Source organism: Brachionichthys hirsutus, chromosome 14 (assembly GCF_040956055.1).
Source record: "Brachionichthys hirsutus isolate HB-005 chromosome 14, CSIRO-AGI_Bhir_v1, whole genome shotgun sequence".
In the NCBI taxonomy this organism is placed as follows: Eukaryota; Metazoa; Chordata; class Actinopteri; order Lophiiformes; family Brachionichthyidae; genus Brachionichthys; species Brachionichthys hirsutus.
In genome coordinates, this window is record NC_090910.1 from 9,717,531 (window position 1) to 9,744,099 (window position 26,569).

At 44.0% G+C, this 26,569-nt stretch overlaps 1 protein-coding gene across 1 annotated transcript; it reads left to right on the top strand.

The window, feature by feature from the left end:
• Positions 1-4,256: 4,256 nt before the first annotated feature.
• On the top strand, positions 4,257-25,612 carry ube3c (ubiquitin protein ligase E3C). Its single transcript, XM_068747906.1, has 24 exons — positions 4,257-4,370; positions 4,925-5,035; positions 5,135-5,188; positions 5,313-5,387; positions 5,935-6,081; positions 6,181-6,296; positions 6,391-6,548; positions 7,030-7,183; positions 8,227-8,447; positions 8,592-8,743; positions 9,253-9,440; positions 12,074-12,160; positions 12,269-12,426; positions 12,605-12,831; positions 14,802-14,906; positions 15,262-15,349; positions 16,820-16,917; positions 17,171-17,303; positions 17,898-18,145; positions 20,913-21,125; positions 22,388-22,576; positions 22,658-22,724; positions 22,802-22,932; positions 24,467-25,612. Exons 2-24 carry the CDS (start codon positions 4,970-4,972, stop codon positions 24,635-24,637), a joined length of 3,246 nt encoding a protein of 1,081 aa, XP_068604007.1. The 5' UTR covers positions 4,257-4,370; positions 4,925-4,969; the 3' UTR covers positions 24,638-25,612.
• Positions 25,613-26,569: the final 957 nt, after the last annotated feature.

The window sequence follows — 26,569 nt, forward strand, 5'->3', positions numbered from 1 at the left end:
CCGGCCTCCGGCGCGCGTCCTTGTCGCCTCTGCTGGTGAACTTTAGTGGAAGTCGGGGCCGTTTTCGCACCACGCAAACGTTGTGATGCGGTCCGGAGTGTGAGAGAGGGAGCTCCGTGGGGCGCTTAATCCCCGTCAGATGAAGGCGATTGGTGCAGCCGTCTGGAAGGGAGGGGGAGGGTGAGGGGGGGGGCTGACCCACGCGTCACAGATCCAACAACGCCTCTCAGCTCTAATCGCTGATGTCGGCTGCGTTATTGCTTTCATAAAATATCACCATAAGAAAATGATGCAAAAATAATGAAATAAAATTCCACTTTTCTTTTGATCAATCATAACTGTCTGTGCGTTTTTAGCTCATTTATGAAACAAAACACAAAGCTTCAAGGTGACGAAACGTGGCCATGATTCGTTTTATAGACGTTTATTTTTTAAATATAATTTTAGGAAAAAGTGTTTTCCCAAGAAATTTATATATGTGTGTGTAGTTTTTTTTATTGATAATATATTTACTATATATTATATATAATATTTGTATATATATTTATTGTATAATTCTAAAATATAAACATAAAAAGCATGCAGCCGGTCTTATAAGAATAAGGTTTGAACACATTTTCATGCGGTTTCAGAGAAGTTTAAGATTTTTGGCGCATGCTCACGGGATCACATCATAATGAACATCTTAAACCACGATCACTGTTTAATTATGTCACGTTTTTTAAATTGATGCATCTTTATATGAAGTGATATGAAAAAACGAAATGGGTCGATATTATTATTTCCCTATATTCGTATTATCTTGGATCTGCATGCTTCCTGGATCAGGCGAGGAGCTGTCCGGTGCATCGAAGGTTTGTTCAGGCTGCAAATGTGGGGGAAATATATATATATATTTTATTATGAAATATAAAATGTCATTTCAGGTTAAACCACGAGATTCATCAAGTTACTGAAACTACCCTCACCTTATCTTATTGAATATTGTTGGGCATGGTAAATTAAAATAAATTCACCCCGCACTAGTGAACATAAAAGCGGGCCGATCACTCTTTAAGGCCAACTGGGAAATTTCAATAAAAGCACTCCTTCTGTCGCTGTCCGAACCTGAAGGAGACAGATTTTATATATAGTAAAAATGATTAACCATCACTTTTTGAAACATGATGTCCGCAAACCGATGTTTGTTCTCAGTCCCTGCAGTTTCCCCGAATTCAAATACGCATTAGGAATGTATGGATGGATTCTCTCTCTCTCTCTAAAAAAAAAAAAACTATATTCGCCTTTGCAATCTTAAAAATATATTGACTTTGTTGTCGTTATATCAAAAGTGGCTTCAGAGACTTCAAATTCAACTTGAATTTATTTGAGATCTGATGCAAAACTGTCAAAAAATAACTCAAACATCAGGTGAACTGCATCCATGCGCAGCCCAAAAAAGTCTGGCGAGGAGAAGAGACGGAGCTAACCAGGCCCGTGGCTCTTGGTGACTTCAGTCTAATAAGCCACTTAAAGTTAATGGAAGAGGAGGTCAAAATGAGAATTATTGACACCCAGTTGCCCTTAACCTATCCACCAATAAAGCTGATTAGTTTTTTGGTTAATTCATCAGCTAACCGCGCTCCTGGGACGTTTATTTGCTCGGGGGAAATCAACAAGTCACCGGGTAGTTCTCAAGTAAAGGATCGCCATTTAATTGTGGCCCTTTGATGATCATGACCAATTACAGAATGATAACGGAGAGATGGATGTGCGTGCAGTGATGGGAGACAGAGAGGCAATTCACTAACATGCTTTTTTGACCTTTACTCTGAAGTATCACGATAAAAAAAAGGAGGATGGACAGTTTAAATATATATATATTATTTAACAGGGTAAATAGTTTATTTTTTATTTATTTAGCAGAAAAACGTCTTCACAACTGTTTTGTTTTTGATCAGCCTTCTGTATGATTATTATAACAGCCGGTGTCTTGATCGCCACAGCTGAGCTGAGCTTTGTCCCCTTCCCGCCGGTTTAATTTCATTAAGGGCCCCGCATGAATATTTCTATTAAAGCAGAGGTGAAATATGGAGCCATTTAGTATTGGCCTTCACCGATCACCCAGATTTATCGCTCCTTTTCATCATGCACATCTAGGAGAGAGAAAATTAATAAGCCCACGTAGAATGGAACCGGACCCTAAAACGTGGTCTTTCCTGAAAGCTGTTCATTTGCTCTGTAATTACTTTCACAATTAACTAAAATACAAATCAAAATGACAAATCGGGATAGTTTATATATTAATTACCTTTGGTAAATGTGTTCATTATGAAAAGGCAATTTGAAGGGACCTACACGGTCTCTTTTTATGCAATAAATATATCTGTACAAAATTAGCACAAATGGCATGGAACCTCTGGAAGAGCTTTTAGAAACATCCAATAAGCTGCATTTCTCTCTCTGTTTCAATATGATATAAACAACAGGAGCCATTTCTCTTAAAAAACAAACAAACATGTAAAACTATTTTTGAAATTCGATATTGCTATAATAATAATAGTAATTTGTCTCAGACATGATTATGAACCCAGATTGTATTGATGGAACCATTTGTCTTTATTTTATGTTTAAGTTTTTTTCCATTTTATTCAATAAATGTGTATAATCAGATATTGGTGTAAATGAGAATTTGTATAAAATCAAATACACAAAGTGAATTTCATGAAGGGTTAGGGTCTTTTTCTTCCACTAAAAATAAGTAAAGGGCAGTAAAAAAAAAATCAAAGCATTGTAAAGAAAAAAAGACTGATGAGGTAATTAGAAAGATTAAATAACTGTTCCTGTTGTTTTGTATGGAGGCGCATTCCTACCATGCCAGAAAAAGAAATACAGATCAGCATCGCGTTGTGACGTGGAAAGGTTTTTTATTATTATTGTAACAGCATTTTGCGGTTCCTTTAATGGTTTTAGAAGATCCTGTTTGACTGGACCTTTAAAGTAACTTTTTTTTAAAATAGATTTATGCCCTGTCAAACAAAAATCTCACTTTTCAAGTCACTTGTGCAGCATCTTTATGTGCACACACATAACAAGAACATTTTGCTTACAATGTTTGGGGGATACAATTAATTGTGGTTTTTGTTGGCTTTATCTGGAAAGCATTTTAGTTTATTTTGTATTTTGATGTCCTTAATATAATCAGTCAGAGTTAAAATATCTTATAATGTCTAAATGTATGAGGGTTTGAGGAATTATTAGGCTTTATCGTGCATATGTATAAGTTCGGGACTTGGCCTGGGAACCAGGGGGTGGCTCAAGAGGGATTAAAGTCCAGCATGCACCCCGGTATGGAGTGTGAACTGATAGCTGGAGGGGTGCCAGTTCATGTATAGGAGCCTGGAAGCCCTTGAGCAAGGCACTAATTGCTCCCAGGGAGCCTTCACAAGGCTATACCCATCATCCATCGTATCTCTTTTGACATTTCATATTTACATATCTATCGGCCCTTTGTGTGTGTAAAAGAGAAATCCCCTTGAGGCATTAATAAAGTTATCTTCTTTGTGGTAATTTGCACTTAAAACTGATGAATGCACAAAGAAATAGAAAAGTGTACCCCCCACTGGAATCACTTTTTTTATGACTGTCTTGCATGGATGGCTAAGTGGCATAGAAATTAATACCAATTTAAATGGAAATATATAATGTTAATAATATTTATAACATACAAGTCAGAACAACAGTAATAAAGTACCATCACACTAGTGACTCTTTCATGTTATACCACAATAATGTGAATTTCCCTAACAAACAGATGCAGTTTGACAACAGTCGTCTTTGTCTGAAAACTTTGTCCAGACATCCTGGGAATGAATATGTAAGGTATGTTGATATTTTTCTCAGACATTCTTGGCCTCACTAAATAAACATTCTGTGCCTTACTCTATAGCCTTTCAACTTTAAGAACTAGTTTTGAACAACAGCAAGTTTATTATGTATTGTGGGAGCAAACTCACTTGTAATAACCATAAAAAATCAACAACAATTTAAGTTAATTTGTGTAGAGTACCAATTGAAAATAAAAATAAAAATAAAAATAAACAAAGTAACTTTAATAAATTTAGAATAACTTGTGAATAAATGCAAAAGGTACACAAACCATACACGTCACAGAAACTTATCGGCGAGAGGCGGGCTTTAAACGCGCAGACAAACCCGACGCGATTGCTGTCCAATCATTTCACTGATATTGCAGGAACCGGATGCAGCACGTCGGATGTTCTCTGTGTTGTGTTGATATCTAGTGAGAGAAGAGAAAGAAGACTCTACGTTTGGATGAATCCTTCCCAGAAATATTGTGTCAGTTTTACTACTTATTTCAAAAGCCGAAGGTAACGTTAAACGATCGTAATCCTCCGATGAGTGTCCAGTAAAATGTGCAATGTCAAAAAGGACATACAGATAGAACGAGAAGTCAGCCTTACTTAGCTGCCTGCTAGATAGCTGCAGTGCTAACGTCAACAAAAATCATGATACTCAGAATTTAACCAATTTCTACAGTGACATGTCATCAATAAATGTTTTGTGGGTTGGTGTCGTCGTTATTGTTCGGTTCGAGGCAGCCTCGACAACAGTGGATGGCACCGACAGTTGCTGAGTCATTAGCTTTTAAGGTTAGCTTAGACCGGCTAGCTAAGTATGGTGACTGAATTGAATGAGTTAGTTAGCTAGTCACCTGAAGCTAACCTAATGCTTTAAACTCGAACCACGTTCATGTTCGTGGATTGTATTTGGTCTGCGCATTATGAAAAGCTTGCTCATCTGTTTACACAATTATCCCAAAGAAAAAGTTCAAGCAAAAGCCTTTCGCTCTTTGGTTTTGTGTTTGACTATTTTCTAAGACTTTTGAGTTTCATTGTCCTTTTACTTTTTTATTTTATTTTAGAAGTCACTGAAAACGTCGGAACCAGTGGATGGGAAGAATCTAACAATGTTTAGCTTTGAGGGAGAGTTCAAGACAAGACCCAGGGTATCACTTGGAGGAGCAAGTAAAAAGGTTAGTGTCACCTCACTCTGGGGTGGAATGAATCAGTGGTACGATTTTCTTTGTGTCAAAGTTGAAGTAAGTTTTAAGTTATATCATTTTCCTTTTCAGGAGGAGAAAGCATCTTTGCTGCACCGCACCCAAGAAGAAAGGAGAAAAAGAGAGGTAACTGTCGTTCTGTCTGTGCTGCTGTGCGTTTTTCATTGTAGAAAGATGTTGGACTTTTTTATTTTTTTTGAAACTAGCCATGGATCTTCACTTTTATGCTGTGTTCTTTTTTTAAATGAAGGATGACAGGAAACGACTGAAAAATGCCATAATCATTCAGTCATATATACGAGGTTACCAGGACATGAAACGACAGGTGAGCGTGCAAACGCCAAACAGCAGAACCTTTAAGATTTAGCTTAGCTTCAGAATAAAGAGTTCAGATTTGGATGAAAAACACCGGCTGTATTTGCAATTTCTTAATCCAGATCCACCACGTTGAAAAAAAACAGTAGGCATTGTTATTACATTGTGTACTCGATTGCTTAAATTTATTTTAGTTTCATTTCACAATATACTTTTTATATCAAAATGCCTTATTATAATATTTCCAATATATCATGACTCTGTAGTCTCTCCTAATGTAACACCCACGGCTCTATCACACGTGTTGACCATAAACCCAGATTCCCAGTTACAGCACTGAAATGGCTGCATTAAAAGTAAACAATTAGTTCATCAAAATCTGACAGCAGCTGGAAGGTGGAATTCATACTATGAAGATTAAACTCTTAATTTAGTGGTTCACCTGGGTGCCAGACATTGATATAGCCTGTAAACAGATTGTACTATGTCATAATGAGAGATAGAGCATTCAAATAATTCTGTGGGCGCAATTTATGACCTTTGAACCTTTCCACTAGTATGCCACTCAGAGGGCCAGTTTTGACGAGAGTGTCAGCCAGACGATGGGAGGGGGAGCGCAGCATCTCGTGGACGGTTCAAGTCTCTGCCTTTTATCAAGACGGCTCATATTTTTTTACAGACAAAGTGTGGATGCGCAGAGATTGGTGAGATTTTTATAGGTGTGATACTCACAACTACAGCCTGCTGATTTTATAGTCGTCGTATACATGCTACAAATTGTGTCTGTCTGTGTGTTCAAAAAGATATGGTTGTGCCAGAACCTGGTGAAAACTAACAGTCAGTTTGTAAAGCTGTTAGTGGGCCCACAGAGACAAACATGTATGTTTCACATCAAGAGAATACTGGGCTTCTGCTGCAGGTAAGTTGGTAATCAATTCATATTTTGCAACAGAAGAAGGTTGCCGTTGTTGTAACCATCTGACTTGTCCCTCTTTTTTTTTTTTCCTCCCAAGACTCCTACAAAACTGCAAGGATGACAATTTAAATGTGGCAGTTCCAATGCGGATGCTAGAAATCTTTTCCTCAGAGAAAACGTTTCTTTCCGTCATTCCAGATGCTAACTGTGTGGCCGAATTACTCGAGCAGATTTTGCACTATATGGTACAGAAAGGTAAGTTCAAACTGATCTTATCCCAGTGTTTACTGTAGTGCAGACACAAACAAACCTTTAATCCCCTTATCGAGACTTAATGGCTAGTTAGAAGTCTGTTTGACTACTTTTACCTGTACACGGGCAGTTCCTGCTATGACTGGCACCTGAGCCTATACGCCGCAGAACACAGGTCAAGTGCATCTCGTGGTGTTTACATTGTGCAAGAGCTGTGACTCATTTGAACAACAATTTTAGCTAATTTTTTACACGTTAACAAAAATAATCTTGCTGTGTGAACTGCAATGAGATCTTTTGAGCCAAGAAAAATGGTAAGGGCTACTTTAATATTAATAAGGGAGTAGTCTTGTTTAGATAATATTACAGGCTATCCTTACTTCTCATTGTCAGCACCAATCAAACTTCAACTTATACTGTTTTCAAAGACAGGTGTGTTCAGCATCCCTTTTTGAATTAAAGTTTTACTCTGTCTTCTTTTTAGGATATTATAGGTCGCTGTATATTCTTGTGAATCACAGGCTCCCGTCCAGTCTGGAGTACAGCGGCTCTCCCTCTCTCCCTCTGGCAAGCACATTGTTGGAGCACATCCTCAAACCTCTGCACTTTACCTACTCCTCCTGCACAACAGGCGCAAGGTACAGCATGAGACAGAAGGGATTATGAGATCTGGGCCTTTTTTCCCCCGGTACAGACAGAAGATGACTGCGTGATGGCAGGAAAGGAAAACCTTTGTCCTTAGTGTTCTTTTTTTTTTTTTTTAATTGTCCATTAAAATGAACAGTCAGTTTTGTCCACTCTAGTCAGCATTTAAGCAGTTATTGCTTCAGGGACCAATTTACAACAAGCCATAAAAGTCCCCCCAGACTTGCTCACTGGCCAGAGTACAGAATATCGGGCTTGTTTTGCCCTCAGTCTCAGAGATTCTTAATAACAAATGACAGGACACTTCTTTTCTTCTTTGAAGAAAAGCAAGGCGGGAGTGCGAGAAACTTGTGTACACACAGACTCCTACAGCTAATTATCTGATTTGTCCCACCAGATGTGTGAGACTGGACCAAACAAAGCAGCTTTGTTTAGAGACACAATATTGGAACACTCCTGCAAGCAGAACGAACCTGGTTGTGTCACGGTGGAAACACATTGGTTACAGCTGCAATGACATGCCCGTTACAGAAGAGCTCGTCTATTATTATCTGCTGAAGCTGCTGCACTGACCACCAAAGCTGCTGGCCTGTTCACATCACACTGCTCCGGTCTATTTATACATCGTTGGCCCATTTTCTTTCTCTAGTAATGCCTTTGCAGTCCTCCGACAGGGAAACTGTGCGTATAACTGCTTAAAAATGACGGCATGTTACTGTGCAATCTTGTGGGCGTGTTTTTTTTTTTTACCTCGCATGTTAGGGATAAAATAAAACAATGTAGTTAATTAGTCGTTACCATTTTCTATGCTACGGTTTGAAACATAGACAATTGTATTAACATTAGACAAAACTCGGTACACACAGAGAGAAGATGATCGTTACAAAGATGCGCGATGCCCAAGTCTCATGAAGTTCTACCACCGGAACAAACGGCATCCTCTTAGTTTGCTCCTGCGTGAACAAAACGTACAACATGTGATCCTTTTCGTGCAGCTATTAACTTTTCTTGCGTCTGTTTCTGTGTCCTTTTACAGGCAGTTTGTATTTGCAGCCTTTACTAAGGAGTTTATCTCTGCGCCGTTCACTGAGCAGATCTTTCACTTCTTTATCCCGGCGCTGTCGGACGTGCGCTTCTCGTTCCCATTTGAGGCCTTCCTGAGCTCCCTGCAGGGCACCGTCGGCTCCTCTTCGGCACCTCAGATCCAGGCACCGTGGGTGTTTTACTTTGTCCTGTCTGCAGGAGAAAGCAACTTAGGTGGGTGATTTAGGGGTAGAGTGTGTGTGTGTGTGTGTGTGTGTGTGTGTGTGTGTGTGTGTGTGCTGCTCATTCTCCATATGTACAGTGTGATATATGATTTATAAAGATGAAGATACAGTAATGGTCAACGGGTCTTGGCAGGCTCACTATCAGAGGAGGGTCTCCTGCTGTACCTACGTGCCCTGCAGACGTTGCTGCCTTTGCTGCCAGTGTCTGAGAGCAGCAGCAGACCGGACGTTAACAGCGACTCTGAGGACGACGACGATGCCGGCATCCACGCGCCTCATATGCAGGTAAGTTACGTGTACGTGCACAGTTAGCATTCTGTTTGGAAATGGCATATAACCTTCTAAGGCTCATAAAATTGCAAGCATCCCATAAGGAACATTTTTAACGAACTTAACTAATATAATTAAATAAATCTTTTTTTTTTTTTTTACCTTACTTGCAATGCAGATGGAACTACGGTGGCCTAAATGTAATCTCCAATTACTTCCTGTCTCCTCTTCCTCTTTAAATAAAAGACTAAAATGCCTAACAATATTTAGAAATATAAATCTAATTTAAAATAAATCTAATATGAATGTTGCCACGACAAATCTTTTTTGATTTTCAATTAAAAAACTTTTTCTGGGCAGAATGAAATGACCCAAATTTCAAGCAGTGGTTTTGGTTATTCATATCCTAGACCACATCCCTGTCATGTTAGTTTTCTAGAAGACTTACTCTCACATATACTAAAAGTTTTGGCTCGGTTTGGCAGATTCAACTTTCTGTATTTGTATTTTTTTCTCAACACCAGGATGACAGCAGGATCTCTGTCCAGCTGATCACAGAGGAATGCGTCCACAAGCTGGACACCAAGCATCAGACGAACACCCTGCTCAACCTGGTTTGGAGGGATTCGGCCAGCGAGGAGGTTTTCACCATGATGGCATCCATCTGTCACACGCTGATGGTCCAGTATCGTCTCATGGTGCCAAAAGTCAGGTACGGTGAAAGAAGCCTGATAGGACTTTATAGTGTCTCTTATAAATGAAAACATTCTGAGGCATATTGATCAAGAGCAGGAAACCGTGGTTTTAATGTCAGTAAAATCTTTGCTACTTTGAATATGTTCACTTTGCAATGAAGGCGCTGTTTCTGAATCTGAATTAAACTTTTAAACATCTTGCTGAGGTCAGGGAGCTCGCTCGCTTTCCTACCTGACGGAGAGGGAAACTGTGTCTTCCTGTTTCCGCGCTGTAAGCAGTAATGTAAATAACGGTGACGCGAGGCAGACGGTTATCAGCGGTCGGCACTCACGGGCATTTACAACCAGCGAAGGAAGCGGAGACGTCAGGGGAGCTGTCAGTTCTGGACGAGGGCAATTAGCTCTTCTCAGGTTGATTACATTAGGGCCGGGATGTCAGAAGTGGCACGGAGGGGGGGGCGGCTTGTGCATTGACTGACACGAGGTGATCCAGATTGAGCTTTGTGGATGTAAACCCGCTCTAGTTAATTATTAGTGGAGTCACTTGGTGCCAGTTGATTTAAAAGAGTGGGAGGGGATGCTGGTTGTTTAAAGATTCACATCACGTGTGTAACGGTATCTTAGTCTGGTAAGTTTGTAGCCATACATCGCATTATTAGCATGAAGTATCTTCAGCGGTTGGAAAAAAAATACAAGTCTTTATGGCCAAGGAGTTATTTTGCAGAATGTGATTGGCCCAAATTTCCAAGACTTTCTGTATATATATATCCTCCATTCCCCTTAATTCTATTTTATTTTTTTAAAGACTTCCTCCTTCTCATCGCTTTTACCATAAATCCTGCCTTTCGTCTTCCATCATTATCGGATATCTGTACAAAATAATTAGCTCACTGAGAAAGATTAATCACTGCAGGAGTGGACGGGATAGCTTTACAAGAGGCTAAGGGGAGCAAATTGCATCCCGCTCTTGATTTACAGCTCTTACAGCAAGAGAGAAAGAAATCCCAGCCGCACAGCCGGCCTGGCACGCTGCCTTTTTCATAAATATGTAAAATGAGATTATTATTATTTTTTCTCATAGCACAACTTAAAAGCAGTGCAGTGATTCTGGACCGGTATTGATTTTTGATTGGCTTTCTAATTGTCTTAAACTTAAGGTTTGCTCTAGTGTAATTTCACTTTAATGGTTTTCTGTTGGATATTTGGTGTAATCTCACTCTGATTGCTTGGTTTGGCCCCGACGTAGCACTCTGCTGCTAACTGCGCTCGCTCTAATTAAAGTGAACACAGATGAGCTTCGGTTCCGACATTTGCCTTTGAATGGTTGCTGTGATTTTTGTGTTGTCGTGAGATAACGACTTTGATCACGTTCACGCCGAAGTCTGCAAAACAAATTTATACCATGGCGTGAAATCACTTTGTCTGATCTGCTATGTTTTTTTTCACCCAGAGATTTCATTACTGCAAAATGAAATGATCTGAGCCTTATGCATCAAGCTGCTTTACACACACACACACACACACACACACGCCCTCTTGATGCCTTGACTTTCTTTATTAGAGGTTCATTCCGTGATTGAAATGGGGGTTCGGGTTCTCCGAGGCTGTAAATCAGCATGTCAGCTGGCATTTTAGTGCTTTGTTTCCCATTTCAATCAAACACTTGCCCCACTTGTTATGAACACCACCCCTTGCTGCTCTCCTGAGCCTTGTACCGCTGACAGATGGCGTGCGCTCTGTGCAAACTGGGCCCCGTGGACACCCTGGGCCCGATCCTCATTTCCATTTTCGGTGTTTTGGATGGGGAATTTGAGCACTGACACTGACATGTTCTTCCTTTTTTGCCTCTCGGATTCTTCTTTTTCCTCCGCTGACCTTTACTCCTGTCCCATGATGCTGCCCTATTAAAGCCAGCCTCCTTACGGGCGTCAGGACCGTCCCTCTTAAAACAGGGGCCTATTATATGCGGTGTTGCTTTTATTTCACCTTTTAGCTCGCTGAACACATTTTTGTCACCTGTAGTTACCCTCTTTGTGAAAAAGCCAGGCAATTTAGGAGCTCACACAAACACACGTAGACCGAACAAAGAGCAGTTTCACACTTTGGTGCCGCGGCCCGTTGAATGCTGGGTGTCTGCATCCGAGGTGTGTGTGTGGGGCCTCCGCGGCGTAATCATGGAATCCCCCCCCCCGAGTGTGGAAGCATGCCGGTGCGGCGGGGTCACAGCAAGGATCAGACGTCCCCTCCTCCTTCATCCACCATTGTCTTGCAACCCTGGCCATTAAGTTAAATGGGGCCTCAGCAGGAAGCCAGAGGGATGTTTATGACCCGAGCTCGGTACCCTCGCCGGCAACTAGTTTACTAATGGAAGGTGCCTCGCCTAAATAAAGCTTAATGGCTCATTTAATCTCTTCTCAGCCCTCGCGGGGGTATAAAAGGGGAGAGAAAGGGTAAGAAAATTCTCTGAGGGAAATGCTGGTTAACTGTTGTCACTTATTTTTCTTCTTCTACGCGCGTCGCCTTTTGTCAATGAATCCCGACACTGATTTGTGTCGTCTCATCGGATTAGCTGTAATTCGTGTCGCCTTGCGAGTCGGAGCCATGATCTCGATTCAAAAATAAGTGTTTCATTCTTGTGTGTCTTCTGCAGACTTCTGTACAGTTTAGCTTTCAATGCACGTTTCCTGAGGCATCTCTGGTACCTGATCACGTCCATGAAAACGAAAATGATCACCGGGTGAGCCAATTCGAAGCTGATTATGTTGTCGAATGTATCTGTGTTTGGCTCGTTCGTTTTTATATCTGGCTGCTTATTCTCTGCCTGTTTGTCTGTCTGCTCCCTCAGCTCCTTGGTGCCACTGCTACACCTGATCTCACGAGGGTCTCCCATGTCGTTCGAGGACTCCAACCGCATCATTCCCCTCTTTTACCTCTTCAGCTCTCTTTTCAGCCATTCCCTGATCTCGGTCCACGACAGCGAGTTTTTTGGTCATGAAATGGAAGGTACTTGATGTTTTTAGAGCTTTAAAACAAGATTTCCTTTAATCGTCGCCCTAGATTGTATCTAGTTTTTGATAAATAACCACATAGCTTTGTAGCATCGCTAGAAACACATTCTCTTCTCTTTTCTCTGTTCTGCTGCCATACAAATGCAAAAAAATCAATATCTGCCTCTCCGTAGGTCAGATGCAGTCGTCCATGATGCCCTTCACGCTGTCAGAGCTCGTGACTCTGTCTCGCTGTCTGAGGGACGCGTGCCTGGGAATCATCAAGCTGGCATACCCCGAAACCAAGACGGAGCACCGCGAGCAGTACGTCGCCGCCTTCCGCAGCGTCGGCGTCAAGACCAACATTGAGGTCCAGCAGCGCATCCAGACGGAGCAGAAACGCTGGGTGCAACTCTTCAAGGTAATAAAATGTCAGAAAAAAAGGGGTCTTTCCGAAGTTCTGAAAACAGTTTACTTTAGATCTGTTTTTGTGGAAAGTAGAGTCACCGCTGTCCTGGATGGACATGAATACCGCGGACGATTCTTCTGTTCTCCGTATGCAATCGGCCTCATGCTTGTCTGCATCAGCAGAAGTCAAACGGGTATCTATTAGCAGGCAGTGCTGCTCTGGAGGTCATCCCTCGGGTACACACCCGGAGGAAATGAGGCAGAAAATCGCATTCGCCGTTGCTGTTTTTCCGCCACACGGCTTCCATTTTCCGCCTCTTCGCTCACCTGAGTTCTCTATCTGTGACGCGATAATCAAGCATCTGTTCTGATTGGCTCTTAGTCTTTGACGGAAGAGCCACCGGAGTTCTGTGAAAGGTGGCAAAAACACAAAGAGCACGTCAGGAATGTTCACAAGAGATCAACCCCAAAGGCTTCTTGTCAGCTAAAATGAAGTGGGGAGCAGAGAAAATGCATTTTCCAAATTGAATGGTGGGATTTACAGTCGCTTTAACGCCGCTGACCCCTAACACGCTAATGTTTGCTTTGTGTCATCAGCCGTCCCTCCCCATCTTTTTTATCACCTCCATTGTCGAGCTATCCATTTAATTGAAAGAAGTTAATTGAATGAAAATGATCAACTAAGCTTGTATTAATATTGCTAATGGAACTTTCTTCTTGGCCATATTTGGAGAGCGATGTCACGCCGGAGTTTGGGAAAGGCCCATTAAGGCTTGCACTTAACCCGATGGGCTAATTAAGGAATGCTTATTCATTCCCAGAGTCAGGGGGTGTGCCTGCTCCAAACCCATCGCCATGCCCCTTTTACAGCATTTTGCACTCGCCATTATTGCAGACTCTCTGGGCGCCTGGCAGTGATCGGCCGAGATTGATTCTCACTCTATGAAAATGGACGTGCTTTAGAAAAGAACGGTTCGATTTGGAATAATCTAGCCTCTGTATTATTTGAAAATGGACTGGCTGTAACTGTTATTGGCGGACGTAGCAGCTCGCTTTAGCAATAACATCCATGGGGGTTACATAGAGCATCTAGAACCTAAAACATCTTCCAGGAAATAGCTTCAGTCCCAATTCTGGACATCTGCGCAAAATCCAGATAAGAAAAACTACCGTAACATTCATCTTAAATTGTGCAGGAAGACATTTGCTTATCAGCACTTTGATACTATTTTTTAGTTATTTTTCTGACCTTTCGACCTTCATCGATTAGACAGATGAAGAAGGTAACAGGAAACGCGGCAAAGAGCGATGGGCAGAATCACCGTCCTCCACACATGTGGCACACGCTCGACCAGCTGCGCTAACCAGCAACCCAGGGTAGCTTTTAAAAGGAAAAAATGGTCAGACTGTCCGCGTTTCCTGTCCGGATGATCGCATGTTCAGCTTCGTCTCAAAACTCCGTCGAAGTGAAAACGGCGCTGTGACCGCGAGGCGTCTGCGGCGCTGTGAACTGCGATGCTGCCGTGTCTTTCCTTTGCACTCTCCGCCCGATGGCTGATGTCAGCAGACCCTGCTGCTAATTAACAAGGCTGGACTTTGAGGGACAGCACAGGTCGTTTTTCTTTTACACTCCCCATAAATGCTTCGCTAATGGCTGAATTCTCAAATTGCTTTTTTTCCCCTCTAAGAGAAGGCACTTCATCCTTTTGAGCAGAGTGTGTGTGTGTGTGTGTGTGTGTGTGTGTATATATAGCGAGTTCTGGAGGAATGTTCATAGGGACAGCTAAGATCTCCCAGGCCTCTGGTAAAGGACCCAAGCTTGAATGCGACACCGTACCGCTCCCGGGTGGGCGAGACGACAATTAAAAAAATTAATTCCCTTTTGCCGGTGTTCTCTATGTACTTGAGATGCCATTTGTTTATCAGTAAATCAGATTACGCTCATGCCACTGTGCTCCTGTCTGTGCTTGATCTACTACCCAGGTCATCACTAACTTGGTGAAGATGGTGAAAGCTCGCGACATTAGACGACCCTTCTGTCCCGCGGGCCATTGGCTCTCCGAGGAGGTCAACATCCGGGCAGATAAGGTGTGTATGCATCGATTGTTTTCCTGCCAAGATTTGATTAGCTTATGTTTTATTTAATCAAATGTTACTAAAGCCCTCGCTCACATGTTGAAGGAAGTAGAAAAAGCGACCCAGGATCCACATCTGCACCCGGACCTGCCTCAGCGTGTGGCCATAATCTGTTTTGATGCCTTTCTTGTTTTGATCATTTGCACAAAAGCAATCTTAAAAGCAGAGCAGTACGATCGAGATTATTTAATACAAATGCAAACAATTTCCATTTAATGCAAGATCAATAAATAACACCACCGTAGGAATAGAGCTATTCTTTTGGATTTTGCATCGGCTCATTGTTGCCCACCTCTTTTCTCTCCAGGTCACCCAGCTGTACGTCCCGTCTGCGAGGAACGTGTGGCGGACGCGACGGATGGGCCACATAGGACCACTTCAGTCCACACTTGATGGTGCCATAACCTGCCCCCCTTTTTTTACATCTGAAATCTAGTTGAAAAGAAATGCACAAATGACGATTGCTTCAAAACCTCATATTTATAAGAAATATTAGTGGGTCAGCTAGAACAGCCGGACCCTCAGACCGTCATGCAGAACGCCACACTGCACGGAACAGCAGCGCAGCTCTCTTGGCAACACATTTTACACCGGTGGACAGTAATGCAAGTGTCAGCTTGATACATAGCCCAGGAAATCACCCTAATTGCTGCCCAAAGTCACCTTCTCTATGTTTGCTTTTTAGTATTCTTTGTAGGTGTCCGTTGATATTTTTTTGCCATAAGGCAAGGCAGGAAGTTTGCATCTCTGGTAGACGAAGGGAAGAAGCGCGGGCGGACACTGGACTGTCCTTCAGTGGAGAATATTGATTCCGCCTGAAGAAGTGATTATGTGCTTTGGTTGCTCTGGAAAACACCCTTGTGATTTAAATATTTAGATGAGAAAGTCATTAAAATTCCCTGATATGTTACCGTATTTTCCTCAGGTTGAACAAATTAGAGGAAAATACACCGATGCGAGCAGGGCTTCATCCGGCTCACGCTTAGCCGTCCCAGCTCTCTCTGAAGCACGGTGTGAAAACAAGTGTGTGAGCTACCTGAACCCCCCCCCCCCCCCAGAGGCTGCATGGGATAAATTCAATTAGTGTGAAAGTACCTGATGAACTCAGTCACATCTGGTCCATGTGTTTGTCTGGCCTTTTCTCATTTCCTTAAATGGACGGGCCCGCGGCTGATGAATGAGCAACATATTGACCACTCGGAGGCCATATTTCTCCTCAAAGATGGAAACCTGATGGGGGGAAATGCAGATCAGATTGACTAATTGAGCGGAATAATTGAGCTGCACTGAACGCAAAGCGCGGCGGGTGAAGGGTGGTTTAGCCATTTTTTTTGGGGGGGGGGGGGGGGTTCTAAACAGTCTAAACCTCGAGTTTAATGCAAACAATCATCAGCTTAATGGCTCCAACCTGCCAGGTGGCTGCGTGGCTCGCAGTTGGGTTGAGTCGATCTGATTAAAGCGGTGCAGAGTGGAATTGTGTTAAATGGCTGGGCTAGGTCCCGCTGACAGACTTCGACGGTGTAGTGATACTGTTGAGTGTTACACCCTATCAAGCTACAGCCTCCTCAGCAGGGCCGTAGATGCAGCTGTACTCCATCCATGTGGAAAAGACAAGAATAATGTCACTTAATAAGCCGAGAGAAACATGCTGTTCTCATATTTAGTCTTTTTTTTAATTAAGTTTTACCGGATTTGTGCGATGTGAAGAAAGCTATTAATTCTGAAAGTGTTTTAGATTTCTGTGAGGATCAAGTATTTTATCTATCGTTATAGTCATCTAGCTAAAAAAGTTTTTTTTTGGGGTGTGTGCGCTGCATCATATTTGGGCAGTGAAAGAGAAGATTGAGTAGTTTGTCTTTCTGCAGTTGGCTCAGAGCCTCCTCAGCTGTCGGTGTCTGAGGAGAGACATCTCGCCATCCTGACGGAGCTCCCCTTTGTGGTTCCCTTCGAGGAGCGAGTGAAGGTACGGCTGCATCTCTTGTATTACTTGCAGTAGTACTAGTATTTAAATACCAGCTGCAACACTTTACAGACAGCATCCATGTAATTTAGCTTTCCTGGATGAACTTATCTGACAAATGTGCTTATTTATCTTTTGTTGGTTTTTTACGTTCTTATTTCTGCCTTTCGCTATGAAGCAAGGCTTCATTTGCAGAATCTAGTCTCCGAAAGAAACCTTTTATGACGCTGACATTAGGCTCTCACCTATCCTGCAGATCTTCCAGAAGTTAATCTATGCTGACAAACGAGAGGTGCAAGGGGACGGGCCATTTCATGATGGCATCAATGTCACCATCAGACGCAACTACATCTATGAAGACGCCTATGATAAGCTCTCTCCAGAAAACGGTACGGCTCGCATCACTCCAGTTTGGTTGTGTTAAAAATATAAGCTTACCAGCCTGCAAAATGTGCTCTTGCCTAATAAAATTAGGATTTTGTAAAATCAACATTCCCGCGAGATTACGGAGGAAGTTCTACTGAAGTTCGGCAAGGCATAATTGTGGCTCTGATTACTATAATGGATCCCATAAAAGCGAATCAATTATTTTAAGTCACCTCTTTTGAGTTTGAATTTGAAAGGCCACTTCGGTGGGGGGGGGGGCAATATGATTAAAAAGAGTAGCAGGCGACCTCGGCCGAAGACGTGATCTATGTCATTTATGTGTCCGTAACCTCGATTTATCACCGGATATGAATTATTCTGAAAGATGACCTTTCTAGAGAATTTGATTTGAATATTCTGTCAGGAAGTTGCTTTCTTTCAAAAATATTTTCAGTAAGAACAGCATCAGGTCCCTGAAAATAAATCGTATTACATACATGTAGCCTGCGCGATTTGACCTTCCATTCATCCAGTTCTATTAAAATGGGCTTCATTGTAACCGTTTCTTTGTGCACCTTTTGTAACTTCCTCCTCGTGCTGCGCGCCCCTCGGATCAGAACCGGACCTGAAAAAGCGCATACGGGTTCACCTGCTGAACTCCCACGGTCTGGACGAGGCGGGCATCGACGGCGGCGGCATCTTTCGCGAGTTCCTCGGCGAGCTCCTCAAGTCGGGCTTCAACCCCAACCAGGGATTCTTCAAGACGACCAACGACAGCCTGCTGTACGCCAGCCCCGCCGCGCAGATGCTGATCGGAGACTCTTTCACCAGACATTACTACTTTCTAGGCAGGATCCTCGGAAAGGTGAGCCTGCAAAGTAAAATCGAACGCAGCGTAAAATGGCAGCATTTGGCAGTCGCTTCTAATTCAGCCGAGCCTTGTCCAGGATCTCTTGGTGTTTTTAATAACGATGCGTCCTGTGTCCTTTCAAAAACCTTGAAGTCACTGAACAAGATGGGGGGGGGGAGGCCTGGAGATGCTTAAGATATAGACACAATTATCGGCCTAATTGTAAAATGTAGTCGCAGACGGCTTTAATTTCAGTTGAGATCAATTGCAGTCAAGGTCAAGGCTGCACTCGCTGTTTATGTAAATTTAAAGGTTGTGTTTGTTCTAGACGCTGACAGCCGGGAGAGAAATTGCTGTCATTTGTTTTCAAAACAGATTTTTAGGGCGCTCGAACCTGGCACTTGTGCAAGCCTCGGTTTTGTTCATTAACCCTGTGCGATCTGTTGATGCCATTGTTTTTCTGTCCCTTCCTTCCTCTGGTGCCACTATTTATTAGAGCCTAATGTTTCTAAATCATCCTTAATGCATGTGCTAGCGATTGTTTATCAAGATGCCTCTCTCTCACGGTGGGGGGGGCGGGGGGGCTATCATCTCAACCTGGAGAAGAATTACCTCATGACAAGCAGTCGCCTCTCAATTAGGGCTTCCATTAGCCGATGATTCCTACCTCTTGTTTGTGTAGCGATTGCATTTGACTGGCTCTAAATCAGCGAGCCCACACGGACAGGACATAAATAAGCGCTTAAAGCATGTGGTAATAGCATTTTGATCTGTTTTACAGTCCGAAACATCCGGGCCTCTCCTCTCCGGCTCGGCTCGCCACGGTCCGGTCCACTTATTGGAACATCGTAACTCCTCTTCCTCCTCTTCCTGTTCTCCTCCTTTCTCTTCTGCGTTTGTTACAAGGGATCAATCAGCAGCTACAAGCCCCCCCCCCACCCCCGTACACACACTCTCTTGATATCGCGCTCTCACTAGCTAATTGTTCAGGCAATTAAGGGTGTGTGTGAAATTAATTTGAATTTGACTTTCAATTAACCCTTAAATTCCTCTTTTGCCATAAAAATGGATGTTCGAGTGGCGTATTGATATTTGTTTAGTGGCGTTATTACCTGGATAAAAGGCAACCATATATATATATATAGATTGGGATTGCATCACCGCCGCTGCCATGTGCAATGCACAGCTCAAAGGACACGGGAGATTAATATTGCTAATTAATGTCCGAGGCGTGCCATTGTTGCGGAGGTGATGTATTACAGACAGGAGTGGCTTGTCTCGGGTACTCACTGAAATGGGATTGAACATCAGAATAGAGCCCGGTCATCATCCCTCTTCCTCACTTGTCCACCCAGATGACAGGCTGAAAGATTTAGGCCGCAAATGGTAAAACATGAAAACGGGGGTTTCCTTTGCTTCCGTGCTTCAAGACACTGGACCAAAAAAGTTCATTTAATCTGTTTTTGCTGACATGTTTTTTTTTTTTTTGGTCAAAAAGCACATTCCTCATTGCGTAACTCGGCCTCGCAGGAGTTTCTCTTCGTGCCTCATTTGTCTCTCATTAGCAGAAAACCTCCAACCTCATCAGCAGTGGCTTCTCCACTCTGTAAAGGCTGGAGACAGTTCCGATCTCCCCTCGCTGATCGCCGGCCACCTTCAGAAAAGGGAGCGAGGCTGATTGATAGAGATGCGTTTGAAAGGCGTTATAATTTTTTTTATTGATTCTTAATGCTGTCAATTAATTAATGTGTTTGGCAGCTAACAGAATGCACCTGTAATAGCGCAGGCATTTATTCCACCTGATGGCGCGGCGATCTGTTTTAATTGCGTTGCTGCTGCACTCACTTATATTAAAAGGCCCGAGACATAATAATTAATTCTTTCCAGCCCAAGTAATTTTGGCACAATTTCTAGCAATAAACACCCATAAATAAGCCAAGTGGCATTGAAAAAATAAGGCCCCGGATTTTTTTTTCATACCCTTATTGCTGCCTCTTCCCGGCATAAGTGTTATTGATAGGTTTCAAGGGGCCGTGTGGCGCATATGGTCTTAAACGAGCACTGGCCACGGGAGAAACACTAAGTGGATTATTTTGCATAAAGAATAGACGATGTTTGAAGTTGCGCAATTAACCTGTGTTTAGAAAATAGCCGTGATTTATGTGCGCGTGTGTGTTTAAGATGCATGCATTATGGAAATCCTCTAGATTTATAATCCATTTAGCTGATGCGGTCAGGGTTTTTAACGCTATCATTTATAAGGGCCTGTATATTTTAACGTTTCCAACGGGCTCCTTTTTGGACTATTCCAGTACATTAGCTTTGGGTTTTATGACTCACCTGCTCGACTGCGGTTCTTAATGGCATCTAAGGTCAAGGTGAGGATTGGCGTTTATAAAGTTTGAGGCGTGCGACACTGAAGCGGCGCGTTTTAGATAGATTGCGTTCTGTGTTCTGCTCTGTCACTCTGACGTGAGCAGGCCTTATCACTTGATTCTTTGATGCAGGGAGTAGAAGGCAACATTTAATGTTGTGTAATGTATGTGGTAATCAGATTTCTTTATGTACTTGCTACTTGATGCAGGCTGCAGTCCATTTAGTTATCTTGGTTATCTAATCCTCATGTTTTATTCAGTGACCCCCCGAGCAATAAACAATCAGCGTGTTTAATATTGTAAGCATGTCTCGTTCTTTTGGGGGGGGGGGGGGGGGGGGTTATAAGAAATAACTTTTATTGCTGTCCTGCGGCCGTCCTCCATGTAACGACAGCATTTGTCTCCAGGCGTTGTATGAGAACATGCTGGTGGAGTTGCCCTTCGCCAGCTTCTTCCTGTCCAAGCTTCTGGGAACCAGTGCGGAGGTGGACATTCACCACCTGGCGTCGTTGGACCCGGAGATGTACCGCAACCTCCTCTTCCTCAAGAGCTACGAGGGTGACGTGGAGGAGCTGGGCCTTAACTTCACGGTGGTAAACAACGACCTGGGAGAGGCTCAGGTGACTGCGCTGGCGGCCGGGGTGGGCTCGAGTGTAATAAATGATTAACCCGCTCTTTTATCCCATCTCTCTCCATCCCGCGGTACTTCCCATTCACCCGTCTTTCCTTTCTCCTGGTTGGCTCCTCTTTGTGGCGTTAATAATTCGTTTCCCCCTCGTGATGCGCCACTTTTCAGCTCGGAGAGAGATAAAGCACGTCGCCGCTGTCGCCTTAGGCTCCCGCCGCGGCGCGGGGAACGCAGCCGCTCTGTTGACCGTTCCACCTGCCTTTCCCCTCAGAAGTGATATCAGAGCACGCCTGACAGAAGCACCTCGCTGCTCTTAAGCACGTCTCCTCCCGAAAGCGAGGAGCCGCAAAACCGCCGCTCTCAGACCTGCACTCTACCCGGAGCCCCTGTTTGCTCAGGGCCTTAACACGTCTTATTAGCTCTTCTCAAACAACACCTGAAACGGCCGAGTTACAATATATAGCCCTCCCGGTCACAAATAGGGCATCGCAAACACGACGGGGAAAACAATCTGTGAAAGATTAGGCACACACCCGGGAGCAGTCTGCCCTGCATTTGCCCTCGCGAGATAGCCAAAGCCAGCGAGATAAGGACAGTAATTCTCTTACATTAGCACATAATCAGAATCCACTGTGTGTGTGTGTGTGTGTGTGTGTGTGTGCAGTGTTCAGAGGATGGACTGCATAACCCTAACCCTAACCTTACTTCATCGTCATAATGTCATTCTGTGTCACCGCGATTTTTTTGAATTTAGAAACCACAAAACAATGGTGGCGTGTAACTGTAGTGAAATGATCCGTTTACCACTAATAGATGCTTACTGGTGACCTAAATAGAGGTCAGTCTTCCTCTGTGGTGAGTTAGGATGTGAACGAGTAGAGGGCCGTGCGCCTTCTGTCATGCTGTCACACGCCCAGCTTTGCGCACACAGACGAGCACGTCCCACCAAGCGCTAACTGCTCTATAGCTAATGAAAAAAGAACTTGGGGCCAAATTATATTGGACCAGATGTTCACATGAGGTGCTATATTTAGAAATCCACTTAAACACACGCGTTGACATTGAACTTTAGTTTTAATAAGAGTGCTGTTTGGAATTTTTCAGTATCTTTCTGTTAAATTATAAACCCATTTCCAAAAAAAACAAAATTTGTACAAATATTTGCCTGTTTGATTTTTTTTTTTTTTTTTTTTTTTATGAATTAATTTTTTACCTTCTGCTATTTGATTTGACGTGACGACCTTTTCCTCCTAGGTGGTCGAGTTAAAGCCCGGAGGCAAAGACATTCCCGTCACCACCGCCAACCGCATCGCCTACATCCACCTGGTGGCGGACTACAGACTCAACAAGCAGATCAGGCCTCACTGCCTCGCCTTCAGGCAGGGCCTCGCCAACGTGGTCAACCTGGAGTGGCTGCGCATGTTCGACCAGCAGGAGATACAGGTCAGCTGCACGCGCTAAGCAAAAACTGCCTGTTAACCTTCGCAAAATATCTCCAAATCAATTCTTGTCGTTTCCGGCTAGGTGCTGATATCTGGAGCTCTTGTTCCCATTTGTCTCGATGACCTGAAAAAGTTCACGAAATACTCAGGTAGGAGCTTCGCCGCCTGGTAGTCGCGCGGTCAGCCATGCTTGTTGGTACAGGCTAGCTAACGTTATCTCCGATAGGCGGGTACTCGGAAACTCACCCGGTCATCCAGATCTTTTGGGAGGTGGTCGAAGGCTTTAAAGACGAGGAGAAGCGCGAGCTGCTGAGGTTCGTCACCAGCTGCTCCAGACCTCCCCTGCTGGGCTTCAAGGTGAGGGTTCACCCGATCCTTTCTTTTCTCTGCCGTCTGGAGTCTTTATTAATGGCCCGTTTCCCGAGCTCAAGAAAGGTGGAGCGTTCCCTCTTATTGCGCTTGTAATGAAAACACCTGGGCTGATAGCAGCCCCCCCCGCAAAATGATCATTTTCCAATTAGCAGGTGATAAGAGCCGGGCCGGTGCGGTGAGGGCTTATCTCCATGTCTGCTGCTGTTTTCCCGTGACCTTCCTCTGCTGGCGACCTGCGTCTGCATGCGTGGGCTCGGCCGAGGATCCCTCCTGGACAAACATTGCCTTTCAGAACACGGTAGCAGGTTGAACTTTTCAACGTTTGCCTGCTGTGGTGACGCGGCCCGAGAGCATCCATTTCCACCTAAAGGTAGCAGACGGAGCAAACTGTGACCTCCTCGCTTCTAACCGTGATTTCAACGGTGGCGAATCATCATTACGCATCTATTTCTGAAACGATTTCCTAATTGGGAGCCGTTTCGCTTTCTCCCTAACTTGATTTGTGGCCGTTTTGAGATGGGGGGGGGGGGGGGGGTCAGAAAGTGTTGCTCACAGCCATTTTTTTGCGTCTGACATGAGGCTGTCATCATAATACGGTTGGTTTTAGTACTCCTTATGTCTGCCGTTAGTTACGTAAACCTCATTGCATTTCTAATGTGGAGCCGGGTGAACAGAACTCCTTAAAAATCCTTCGTACTTCCTCCTCTTGGGGTTTTAGAGCAGCCTTCCTCCCTCATTTAATTAATTTGACTTTGGCTCCCCCCCCCTCCCAATCCTTCCTCGTTGCTCCTCTCCGGGCTGGAAAGGGCAATAATTCGTGGACGGGGGGGGGGGGGGGGGGGAGCGGCCCCTGACCCGGCCCTCGGCCTGAGCCAGCTAAGCCTTAATTAGCTGTCGTGAAACGCGGCAGGATTCATTAGAGGAGAAATAGCTCTGTCAGGAGAAGCCATTTAAAAAAGATGATGGAAACGCTCTTTTTTTCTGAAATGATAGCCGTGGTAATGGCGCTTTCTCAATAAGCAATGATAGTTTAATACGGTAATTGTCAGAAAAATGGGGTCATTACGGCTGAGCCCCCACCCCCACCCCAAAGAGCCATTTTAATCGGGCGAGTGTGGCGGCTGAAGCGTACGCGCTAACTTTAAATAGCAGGATGGATTCCGGCCCGGCTCGTGATGGAAACGGTCGGTGTCACCGTCTGCGGATGAGGTGCCCCCCCCCCGTCGCGCGGAGGCTTGATTTAAAAAATGCCAAATGGGACGGCATGAAATGAAGGGTCTGTCGTGTGGGTCAGCCTTCCACTCAGTACCTTTCAAACGCAAACCTGATTCCCTACATTTATACTTCCTCCGCATTAGTTTAATGTCTCTCTTTTAACATTCATCCGATCGTGGAATCTGACATTTATTGCTTAATCGGAATTGCTTCGGACGTTCCGATCATCAACAAGAGTGGTCTCATTTTTGTCACCGTGCCCTTAAACGCCTCGAGCGTTTAACGGGTTCATTTATGCACGCAGGAGCTTTACCCGGTCTTCTGCATCCACAATGGGGGGGCCGACCTGGAGCGCCTGCCCACCGCCAGCACCTGCATGAACCTGCTCAAGCTCCCGGAATTCTACGACCAGCAACTGATGAGGTCCAAGCTTTTGTACGCCATCGAATCCTCCTCTGGGTTTGAGCTGAGCTGAACTGAGCTGAGCAGAGGGCGGAAGAGGCTTCTCCGTTCCCGCGTCCGCAGCCTCGACGTCGCGGAAGTGACCCGTGAGGAAAAACTTGACCAAGAGGAAACGAAGAGGGGAAGGGGAAGCAAACGATGCACTGGCCTGCCTGCTTTACTCTGGGTTCGGATATGACTCGCGTAACGACAGAAAAAGAAAGGGGCGCGAGGATGACGTGGGGGGTGTAGGAACCTCGAATTTTATACACCCTTGTTGCTTTTAAGTAAAAATAAAATGTTGAAACCTACACGCCCAAACATGCCCAAGCAGAAAACAGAAACACAAATGCATTTTGCAGGAGGTTTTAGAGAAGCGTAAGGATGCAAGAGTAGCGCCCGCTCTAATATATTCTGAATGCTTCGTTATTTTGATTTTTTTTTGCCAAAGATGAAGTGGTATTATATTAAGAGGCAATATAGCAGACAGAGAGGGACCGACTGTAGGACTTTAAAGCTTCCACAGGGCTGCAGGCTTTTCTGTATAGTCATTATACAGCCAGTATTTTCATGTTGAGGCCATTAAAACTTCAGTTTTTTGTCTTTTCACCGATGCTTATTATTACTAGTAGTACCTATCATATCCGGTTATCCATGCTGTCAGTGTGGACACCCCTCTGAAGAGTGTAAATGTCTCCATATAGATGGGCGGAGTGTGAATATGTACATGTTTACATCTACTCTTGTATTAATCACTGAATGGATTTTGTACAGGTTTGCGTTTTTCCCTCGTCTTTGAGTGGCGATCGAAGGTCTCATGTATTCACATCTGTCTCGCTGAGGCGAACGGACCCTCGTTGGCACCCAGATGTTTGCTCTCCAGGAGCGACAAGGAGCGCCATCGATGAGGATCGAAACGATCTGCGTTCCCCCCCAGGCTGGAAACAAAAAACACAAAACATTATGGAAATGAATAAAACCCACTTTGTTTTGTTTTTGCATCTTCCTATTAGAAGTGTCTTTTCTTGTTGCTTTGTAATTTACAGTAATGGCCAAGACATAAACCAGTGCTTTGTGGGAGAATCTCCTTAGTTTTATGGCCTCTGACATATAATTAAAGAAACATCCAGTTAAGAAACACTGAGCAGAACTATTCTGGCCTTGAGATGCATTATCGGGCTAAGCACAAATTAAGATTGTGTGCGTAAGCCATAAATCTACCTGCCCTCCAATGCAGTCCAGCCCAGGAAGAGATCCCCCCCCCCTCTTTGGACCCGGTCCATCTCCATCCACTCCTCCTCTGCTGAACCAGCCAACTCGCTGCCCCCCCCCCTTCTCCTCTCAGAGCCCAAAACCCGGCAAATCTGCTGGGCCACGAGAACTCAAAGTGATAATTGGGTCTTAAAAACCAGACTTGTCATTGAAATGAGGGATTCATCTCAATTACTACGAGATTTATTTAAGACTATTACCTCATGATGGATTATAACTGACAAAAGTTAATGCAGGATGTTATGAATCATCCTCGGCGGCGTGATGTACTTTAGCTTGCTTTTAGGGGGCTAATTGACGCTTTTAGGCTTGTTTGTTCCTGCTGCAGAGCTCAGAGACATCAAAAAGATCACTTGAAGGCGATTGGAGACTTGCCTCAACTGGAAAAGTGTGTGTGTGGGGGGGGGGATGAGAGTGCCCAACATGGAGACACACCTGACAAGTTAATGATACCTGATTTAGCCTTCAGTGGACACGTTACAAGTCATGGCACAGGATGACATGCATAGACGCAGGTATTGCAGCAAACTGATGACTTGCGCCTCTCTGGGGTTGTGTGTTTTCTTAGACCAGGGCGCCATCTGGTGGTCAACAAATAGCATTGCATGGACCTTTTTTAAAAAAAATTAAAAATAAATCACTATACCTTGTTTATCTGCGTGCAAAAATCAGGCGGCCAGATCCAGCTTCTAAT

Coding starts and splice junctions, on each gene's coding strand:
- ube3c (XM_068747906.1), top strand. CDS start 4,970: ATGTTTAGCTTTGAGGGAGAGTTCAAGACAAGACCCAGGGTATCACTT. Junction 6,549..7,029: donor GCACTATATGGTACAGAAAG/GTAAGTTCAAAC, acceptor TCTTCTTTTTAG/GATATTATAGGTCGCTGTAT. Junction 8,744..9,252: donor TCCACGCGCCTCATATGCAG/GTAAGTTACGTG, acceptor TCTCAACACCAG/GATGACAGCAGGATCTCTGT.